Genomic DNA, 10,426 nt, shown 5'->3' with positions numbered 1-10,426 from the left:
GTGCAGCATCCACACCCACAATAACCAATCACAAACTCCAGAGGCAGCCCCAAGTCTGCATGAGGCTTTGGGGGGACACCTAGACACAAACCATAACACAGGGCATATGTTGGCTTTGTGACACTAGATAGGTGCTCAGCCCCTCTGGTCTTTGGCATAGATGACCCATACCCCAGTTGGCATTCTCCATCTTGGCCATCAGCCTCTGGGTGATGTACAGCTCACTGATCTCCTCATGCCAATCACCACAGCCTTGATCTCACACTGAAGGAAACAGCTTCTCAAGAGAATCAGTATAGGACATCCCACCACCTCTGTCTCTATGCCAAGCACCACTACAGGCAGCCCTGCAAGCTGAATGCTACATGGTCAAGGGAACAGAACAGACACAGACAATGATAGCCACTTCTTTCCTAGTGGGCCCATAGCCTGCTCATGCTGTGTGCCTACCCAGTCAAAGCTCCCAGAGAAATGGCATCTCTTAGATATTCTCAGGGGTTATCTGCAGAAAGGGGCAGTGTCTCCAGAAAAAAAAAAAAAAAAAAACCTTACTAATAAATGCCTCACATCCCTCCACTGTCATATCTAGGAAGCCAGGGTCCTGAGCCACTCACCTGGCTACAGTACCAGGACTCATCCTCCACCAGAGTGGGTGACAGTGTCAACATATTGTGAGCCACAATGTAGTCCATGTTCAGGGCCCAGCTATTGTCCATCCTGACAGCTGCGGAGAACCACCAAGTCACATTCCCCTGAGAAATGAAGCCCTTTGCCCCCCCCATTCTAGTTAGCCTTCATGTTGGCCCTGCTCACCTCTATACACTGAGCTAGCTATACAGAAGTAACTGTGTTCTTCATTGGCTGAACAGAATGACAGAGTCAGGCTGAGGTAGCTAAGCATCTCGCTGCAGCAAAGCAGCCAAGAGTGGGCTAGGATTGTCCCCAGTCTGATGGCTGAGGCGGAGGCTTGAGTAAGAGCTGGGTAATCACAGGACTAGAACCTAGGATGACATCTCTGCTGAGGTGATGGGGGGCAAATCAAAAGTGCCTTTCCAGCTACAAAATGCTGGTTCTCAAAGCATCACCTTATTCATTAAACCTCCATCTAAATCCAACAGCCTCTGTGCAGGATGCAGGAACACTTGTTCCTTTCCAAGCCATGCCTGCCAAGAACCCAACCATGAGTCCTAACCTATTTTCCTGTCAGTGCTGCAATCAATAAAGGCTGTGGCCATTCTGATTCTTGGCCACTTGTTCCTTGGAGCAGCAGCATCTCAGAAGCCCTTGAAACTGCAGATCTCTCGGTCTTCCTTCGCCGTACAATGCATTGCTAGATGGGAGACTGAACCCTCTGTGGAGTTTTTGGTAGATAAGGACAAAGTGTCTGATATGTGGTCTGAGAGGATACAAATCTCCTGCAAGGCCAACAGTCATTTGTGTCAGATGTACACACACAGTTGAGTAAAACAGAGCTTACACATCCCTTCTGTTCTACACACATGTGCACCTGCTTACAAGCTTCCATACATTGTACAAGACCACCAAATACTCTCAAACCACCAAATTGCTCTTTTTCCTCTGTGCCCAAGCTGGCCTGGGAAGGAGAAAAGATTGGGATAACTAATGCCTCTTCTGTCTAGTTCTCGCCTCCTCATCCACTGCACTATGCACATCAGCCTCCAGGTCTCGCTCGCACATGTAGGCATGGTTGACTCATAGAGACACAGATATGGTGAGTTCCTGATGTTGCAGAAGTTTTCCTGGGGTTTCCCTGCTACAATATCATTCCCACACCTGAAAAGCAAGTCAGAGGTACAGGTCCAGAAGTTGGAGATCAGAGCGCTTGCCCTTCAACTCCAGCAAGATGTAGTATGTGACCTTTAACAGTTCTTCCATCATTCTGGGCCTCTCTGTAAAGGAAGATGCAGAGAATACCTGTCTCATGGATTGCTTGTGATGTGAGAAAGAAAATGCCCTCTCAGGGCTGTCCTTATTGCTAGGACACAGCAATAAGGACACAGTAAAGAGATAGGAAGGATAAAAAAGAAACCTTTGTTAACTCTAAAGACATGGAGAGGACTGAGGAAAGATGGGTGAGGGGAGAATCCTCTGACCTGAGACAAAGAAAGCTGAGACTGTCATGGACTTCTGCTAGGGGTGGAGTTTGAGGGCAGGTCTAGTGACACCTAAGGAGCTGGTTGAGGTCTTCCTGTGTGCACAGGAAAGGTGTCCAGGATGGGGTGGGGGAAAAAGAAGGAAGTGGTCATAGGGAAGATAAACTGTTGTTTTAAGGGCTTCAGCCACGTTAGATGACCACCATAATAATTTAGCAATTCATACTAGGGCCAGACACTTATGTCATCCTATCACTGCCTGTGTGCTGAGACAAGCAGACAGGGGGTTATCGAGGGAAGGATTTTCTAAGGCCAATGTGTTTCACCGCCCCCAGTTGTCAGGCCTATATCCTCTTCTTAGGGAAATGGCCTTCTCTTGTAGCCTTCCAACAGGTCCTGCACATGGCTGAGCCTCGAGGTAAGGTCTGGGACACCCACCTTGTTGACAAAGGCAGAAAACCTGCTATTGAGGCACTTGATCTGCTCCTTCTCCTTGTGCTTGATGCACTGCATATTGGGGTCAATCTCCAGCTTAAAGGGTGTGAGGAGGCTCTCACTGACCTGACCAATATGCTGCTGATGCAGGAGGCATGGAGGCTGCCAAAGCAGTAGCAGAAGCTGCACCCACAGAACCAGTGCAGAAGGCCCTCTGAAGACACCCCAGCTGCCAAAACCACCAGTGAGGCCAAGGTAGGGAGTGGTGGGGATGCAGCAGCAGCAGCCAAGGTGCAGCTGAAGATACAGCCAAAGCCAAGTCTCTGATGCTCACCCAAGAGAAGGCCTTTTGGACTCCACTACAGGAGCTCAGGCAAGAGGATCCACAAGTCATGGCGACTAGGCAAGAGACCGAGATTTGGAGAGAAAGAGGAAGAACCAGGTCTGCCTCCCTCACCATGTGGAGTGGCCTCACGTTTATGGGTTGGGGAATTTCACACATGTCTCCTCTCTTCTAGGATAACATCATCAAGACTCAGCTCTGGAAAATCCTATACCCAGGCAACTCTGAGGTCTTGGCAGTGCGTTTTCCCAGGGGAAGGCCTCAGAGTGCTAAGCAGTCAAGGTCAGCCAAAGCCTGGGGGGTCTGCACTCTGAGACATAATTAAGGAGGCAGGGAGCCTGGGCTGGGATGCTTCCTCTTGGACTGACATCACAATCAAAATTTGGCCCACAAAATGAGCTGTGACCAAAGACAGAGGACAGGTCATCTTTACTCCAGCTCTGAGAGAAGATTTCCAGGGATTTGTCAGGGGCTAAGTCCCCAAGGCATCCTGGAACTACTACTGTCCAGACATGGAAATGACAGCCATAGAGCCCAAATAGATTGTCCAGCTCTACTTGCTACAAGACCTGTGAACTTAATGGATTTCAGGGTTCCAAATCTATGGGTCCCTAACAGCCCCAACCTGACCATCTACTTTCATCCCTTCTAAGATTTTCTACCTGCACACCACACAGCCTCTCCCTCAACTTCATTAAAAGCACTAGGCCACACTCTCCAGACCATCTCTGCTATCTGGAGTTCCCTTCAGGAGAGCTTGGCCATAATATCAGAGCTGAACTGAGGGGTATACAGGGGGTTTCCCAGCAAGGACAACATCAGCATTCAGGAGGCTACTACAGTGTACAGGCCTGGGAACATGGGCAAGAAACTGGGGCTCTGAATTGTTTGCAGGGCAGGTACTAGAAGTGATCAACAAGCAATGGAGGGAAACTAATAGCAACAGAAGCAATGGCAGCTACAATTTATTGAGTACTTGCTATACACCAAGCATTGCAGTAATATTTTATATACACATGTCACTTTGTCCTCAAAATGTCTCTGGGCATGTTTTATTATCTCAGTTGTAGATACCAGGTTAGTACCCAGAGAGGTTATATGTAAGTTTTTACCCAAAGTATAAATGGCAGAGCCCAGGTATGGCTGGGTCCAGGGATACTTTGACCACTATACCATGGAGAAGGAGAAATGCATTCCTGAAATGTGCACAGTGATGCTTGAAACACTTGAAAATGATGTTACTAGAAGTAAACACACACACACACACACACACACACACACACACACACACGCTCTGTGTGTCATCCCCATGTGCCCCACCTCTCTCTGAGCATACATCTGTCCAGGTCAGGCACCACCAGTGCTCAGCTTGACATTGTTCCAAACTACCCTGCCCACCCACCATATCCACTGTTCCACCTCAGTCAGCTTGTTCCCTTGCCTTCATCCATCCCATTTGCTAGCACAGGTGACTGCCTGGCATTCCCCGCATAGACCCTTACCTCCTTGCTGGATATGTTAGCCTCCCCATTCCCTTAGCCCGAATCCTCCTCCATCCTCTGGTGGTGGTACTTCCAGTTCCTCAGATCCCACGAAAGCCTCGTCTCCTTCTCCCCAGGCTACAGCACTGGAGGCTCACTCTACCAGCAACTCCTGTGGCACATTGCTCTTCCATAACATCCCAAACCCTGAAGCCCTGTATGGTGGCCCTCTGCACATGCCTAGAGACTGAAGCCCACTGTTACTCTGAGCCTGGCAACTGATGGGTGCTCAATAGATGTGTGCTTTCTCCCCTGCATTGGCTCCTAGGACCCACTGGGGTGGTAAAGAAAAGACATGAAGACCAAAACAGGGCATTAGCTTTCCATCCACAGACTGATAGTGGTGAAAAGGTGGGCAGGGGAATGATTTCTCAAAGATCTGGCTAAAGCTGGATATGGTGGTGCATGCTCATAATCCCAGCACTGGGGAAGCTGAGGCAGGAGGATCACTGAAAGTTTGAAGCCAGCTTGGGTTCCATAGTGAGTTCAACACTAGCCTGAACTACTGAGACCCTGTCTCAAAAAAAAAAAAAAAATCTGTTTGAAAATGTAGACACCCTCATCTTCTTCAGCACCTGTGACCATCACCCTTGATTAGTCTGAACCCTTTCATGCTTTGGCCCAGCTCTCTCCACTGAGTCTAAAAAACAATGACTAGGTCATGGAGCCTGTTTCCCTGAGGCTGACTCTATGATCAGTGCTAACATTTGAGGAGACCCTGTGGTCTAGGTCTCAAACCTTTCACTTTCCTTTCTTTCAAGTTGTGTCCTTAGCAGGCACAGTTCAGACTACAGCTCTCACATCTCTCTGGATTTTATTAATTAAGTACACTTAATTAGCTTGTGGATAAAGGCTGTATATTAACACTTTTTTTAAACAGGGGATCGAACTCAGGAGCTTGCATTTTCCAGGCAGGTACTTATGCTGCTGGGCCTTCTCTCCAGCCCTTAACATCCTTATTGACCAGTGGCACAGAAGGTCCATTTTATCTGTCCACTAAAACTCAGGAGTCCAGGCAAGAGGCTTGTAACTGCTTGCTTAAGTCTAATGTAAATCCTGTGCTTCAGGTTAATGCAGTTTCTTTTTATGAGGAAGATACCAAGGGAAGTCTCCTCCAGTACTACTATTCCTCCTCAAAAAATTTAAATAGTTGACTGGGAATATAGCTTTTTAGTATGTGTGAGGCCCCAAATTCAATCCTGGTACCAGTAATAACACTAATAAACCGAGTGGCACATGCCTGTAATCCCAGCACTCGGGAGGCTGAGGAAGAGGATCACTGGGAGTACAAGGCCAGTGTGGGCTACAAAGTGAATTCAAGGCCAACCCAAACCACATAATGAGATCCTGTCTCAAAAGAAAAAAAAAAATACTATCAGCAATAATAAAAAATTAGGAGTGGAAGTATATTTTTTTTTTCAATACTGGGGATTAAACTCAGGCCCAAGGCATTGAGCTATGTACCTAGACTTTTGTTTTTCAGATAGGATCTCACTAAGTCACTAAGTTGTCACACTGGGCTCAGACTTGGGATCTCCTGCCTCAGCTTCCCAAATGCTGGAATTACAGCTGTGTACACCATCATCACCAGCTTGGATGTAACCTTCCGGCCAAGTATTAGTCACAGTCACACAAGACTGTGGCGTCGGGCTCTGTCTTCTCCAGAAAATTGTGGTTGGACTTAAGCTGCTACAAACTGGACCAGAGTTGAAGAGAAAGAATCCAAGCCCAAGAGAGTGTGAGAAAATAGCAAAGAAGGTAACATACCTCCTGGGACCTTAGATGCCCGTTGGCCCACAGCCAGGACTGACAGGGCTGACCCCTAGAGTTCCAAGACCTAATTACTGTATGTACAATAATACTCATCTTTAAAACAAAGGAAGCTCAGAGGAGGGGGGGCTTGGCTGCCTCCCTTTTATCTAGCTCACACTCTGGTTTTCTCTGTCAGTTACTAGGCTAATAATCATCTTCCTTCATGGCAGGTTCTGACCTTCTAGAGTTGATGGTCATTAGTTGAGAAAAAGTATTTTAGAAAAAGGCCAATTTCTCGAAGAGTTCACAACCCAAAAGCCCATGCTTTTGCCTGCAAGAACTCAGCCTGGCTCAGACCCTGGGAGACTCCAGTGTGGAAGAGGGCTGAGGGGGTCACCATTCAGGTTCCGGCCCCTCTCCTCCATGGGAGCCTTCCACGTAAGACCTTAAATATGTCACTGGACCACGGAGCTCACCTTCGTCGTCAGGTAAATAGGCACAATGATACCAGCTGCAGAGGGATGCCCTGGGAGTTGCATGTATCTAAAAGCCTTTCTCGGGGCTAGGCACGTTATTAACACTCCTTTTCCCTTCCCAAGAAGAATAAAGAAGCGCACAGGAGTAATTGCCCACTTGGGGGAGGAGGATAAGCCATGAGTTCTGAGAAAGTTATTGCCCAAAGGGACTCAGGAGGAATGACAATGACAGGAGAATAAATAACCACACCTGGGGCTCTTATTAAGTGCTAGGTAAGCTCCCAAATGCTTTTCCATTATCTCATTAGTTCCTCCCAATAACTCTCAGATGGGCATATTATTATCCTGACTTTGCATTGAGAATACCTGGCCCAGAAAAGCTATTCTCCCGCACAAGCAAGGTCAGGCCAAGAGCTGTCTCTTGACTCCAGAGACCCGGTTCCCTTCACTGTGCAGCGCACTTGGTAACTACGGCTCCCCTCCCTGGAGGGCAGAACGGGCAGCGAGGTGAGGCTCGTGTCCCAACAGTGAGGCATAAGATTCTGCCCGCGGTGCATGTTGAACAAGACCTGTAGGACTGACCAGGTGCTTCAGGGCCCCAGGTGAAGGCAGTTTTATGGGGCAGCTGGGAGGCCCGGCCCACTTTGGTTTCGGGTCGGATTCCAGGACAGAACTCTCCAAGCTGGACAGCCGGGCATCCTCCAGGGCCATGCAAATCGCCTTATACACAACAGCGCATATTTCTGCACACCGCACCATGTCTTAACTTCTCCTCAAGACTCGGAGCCCCCTGCAGGGCCAGGCCGCAGCTGCATCATTGCGGCCCCCTATCGCGGCATCTGCGACCACGGGAGGATTCAGCAGCCACAGCGTCTGCGGGGCCCTTCTTCTCTGGCTCCTTTGGCCCCAGCTTTGGCTACCGCTCCGGAGGCGTGTGCGGCCCCAGCCCGCCCTGCATCACCAGCGGTCCATCAACGAGAGCCTCCTCACGCCCCTCAACCTGGAGATCGACCCCAACGTGCAGTGCGTCAAGCACGAGGAGGAGCAGATCAGAGGCTGCCTTTATCGACAAGGTGGGCGTCCTGGATCGCACCCTTCCTGAATGAGCAGGTTCCAGTAGGAGCTAGGACTCCTCAGGCCAGATATTTAGAAATGAAGAATGGGGACTGCTATTTTATATATTTTAAGGTGGTACAGACCCTTGGTGTTAAATAACATTGAAATATCCGGTGAGAAATTTCATGACCTTTTATGTCTGTTTCAGTCCCTTAAGTAGGTGCAGCAGCTTTTATTGGGTGGGAATGTCTTGTCTTTCTCCTTCTAACAGAGTGAGCCTAGGTTCAGAGCTGCCTGGGACAGCAGCTCAGCTAGAATTCAAAGTTTTGTGAATTCCTTATGCTCACCTACCGATACCGGATTTACAATAACGGTAGTAATGTGAAATCGCCCCTATAATTCTTCAAATGTAAATGTTCATGAACCTGCTTATAGTAGATAGAGCATGAGATACAGGCAAAGGTAAAATTCTGAAGTCAACCTGAGAAGTGTTGATATTTGAGAATTTGCTACCATAGTACACGAGAGAGAAAAGTGGCAGGGATAGGGCAAGGGATCCACCCAGGGGCCCAGAGAGGGTGTCAGAGCAGGACTGAGGCCCAGGCTCTCTCCCAAATCCCCAGAGCCAGAAGACCCAAAGCTGGGGGCCCCCTGCTCCCCAGCCCACTCCAGCAGGGCACCATAACCTGCAAAGGGGTCCTACAAGTAGAATGTGGAAAGAGCCCTGGTCCATGGATGTGTGGCCTGTATTCCCCGCCCTTCCTATTCAGTGCTTCCTCTGATTGGCTGTGTGGCACTGAGAATAGTGTCCTCTGCTCCAGAACTTGGGGAGCTTGTCTGGAGGTTCCAGCAGGACAGCACAGCTACTCGTATATCCTTGGCCAAGGAACGGTCCTCCTCTGATCGTCCTCTTCAGCTGAGCATGCAGCTCCAGGAGGGAGCTGGGAGCGTTAAGGGAGGAAGGGGACACCCACCTAGCCAGCCAGATCAGCCAAATCAACTCTGGCAATCAATAGGATGACAGATGTCACAGCCAGATTGCCCTCATATCTCGTTCCAGAACTTTGAAAGGGAAGATTTGGCCATGACAACCATGAAGCGCTATCACCCAAGACAGCCTGAAACAATTCCAGGTAGTAGTGGCAGTCCCTATTCCTCATGTCTGGATGTCCTGGCCTTGTACTCCCAGCTGCTGTCCAGGAGAGGGAGGAAAGGGGTCCAAGGACTACAAGTCAGGGAAGGAGACATCTCCACTCAAGCTTCAGTGTATGAGAAACAGCAACCTGGAGGCCAAGGGGCCTGGGACTGTTTGCTGACATCCTTCATGGTCAGCAGTGGGTACCCTTCCCCTTGTATCTCTCCAGTCTGAATGAGAAGGGTGGTGGGGTGAGCCCTCTTTCCCTATTTTCCAAGTCCATTCAATCCGCTTGCCTGCCTGACCTGCAGAGACATAGGACAATGTCTACCATATAAGTTTAGGCCACCAACAGCACCCCACACCACCCCAGGCCTCTTCAGACCTCAGGTATCCTGCTTGTTAAGAGCCTAACATCCCTGCCCTCCCCAGTTAAGAAGCCCTTCCCACTTTGACCACTCAGCCACCTCTCACCTAGCCAAGCTGACCATGAGGCCTGCCCTGAGGGAGCTAATGGTGGAAGGCTTCCTTCCTCCTCTCCTGATGCCACTCTACATTCTTTTCCTGCAGGATGCCTTCCCAGATTGTCAATCCCCTCCACCCCTACCTGCTCCCCCAGCCCAACAATAACTCAGCACAGCCATAGGCCTCTCTCACACTCATCCATCCTGGCACCTGGACAGACAGACGCTTACTCAAGCCTGGCAAGCAGTCACAAAGCAAGGATTCCCCAGATGCAACCTCAGCCAGGAAAGCTCAGCAGGGCCATAGCTTGGCCGAGGTCTGGGAATCTCCCTGCCAACTTCATTTTGGTTCTGCTTGTTCTCCAAGGAGGACAGAAGATGCCAGCCTACCCCACACACTTCTCCTGTTTCCACCCAGGTATGCTTCCTGGAACAGCAGAACAAGCTGCTGGAGACCAAGATGCGGTTCTGCCAGCACAAGTGCCACAAGAGCAACCTGGAACCACTATTTGAGGGCTACATCCAAATGGTTATGCGGGGGCTAAGGAGGTGGAGGCTGACGGTGGGAGGCTGGCCTCAGAGCTCAACCACGTGCAGGAGGTGCTGGAGGGCTTCAAGAAAAAGAGCTCTTTCCACCATCTTTCCGTGCCACCATGATGGTGCGCATGAATGTCCTAGCTGATGCTCTCAAGAGCATCAACAATGCTGAAAAGAGAGGCAAATGCCAGGTGCTCATTAGCCGCGCCCCAAAGTCATCGTCCGGTTTCTGTGATGATGAAGCATGGTTACACGGGCAAATTTGAAATCATTGATGCTCACAGGGCTGGAAAAATTGTGAACCTCACAGACAGATGAAACAAGTGTGGCATGATCAGCCCCAGGTTTGATGTGCAGCTGAAAGACCTAGAAAAATGGCAGAGTAACCTGCTCCCATCCTGTCAGTTTGGTTTCATTGTGTTGACAACCTCAGCAGGCATCATGGATCACGAAGAAGCATGACGAAAACACACAGGAGGAAAAATCCTGGGATTCTCTTTCTAAGGATGTAGAACATGTAAATAAAATACTGCATGGACAAAAAAGAAGAAAGAAAGAGAGAGAGAGAGAGAG

General features: G+C 49.4%; 1 protein-coding gene and 1 pseudogene across 1 annotated transcript in view; both read left to right on the top strand.

Annotated features, from left to right (window-relative positions):
- The window catches only part of LOC101584438 (keratin, type II cuticular Hb3), a 33,553-nt gene that overhangs the window by 20,539 nt on the left and 2,588 nt on the right, over positions 1-10,426 (top strand). Inside the window, 3 exon segments of the mRNA XM_012516135.1 lie at positions 7,572-7,734; positions 8,539-8,666; positions 9,735-9,865. Coding sequence (XP_012371589.1) covers positions 7,572-7,734; positions 8,539-8,666; positions 9,735-9,865 — 422 coding nt within the window.
- On the top strand, positions 9,973-10,357 carry LOC111818496 (annotated as a pseudogene).

This window comes from Octodon degus, unplaced genomic scaffold, assembly GCF_000260255.1.
Source record: "Octodon degus isolate 3935 unplaced genomic scaffold, OctDeg1.0 scaffold00093, whole genome shotgun sequence".
In the NCBI taxonomy this organism is placed as follows: Eukaryota; Metazoa; Chordata; class Mammalia; order Rodentia; family Octodontidae; genus Octodon; species Octodon degus.
This window is presented reverse-complemented; position numbering and strand designations above follow the sequence as displayed.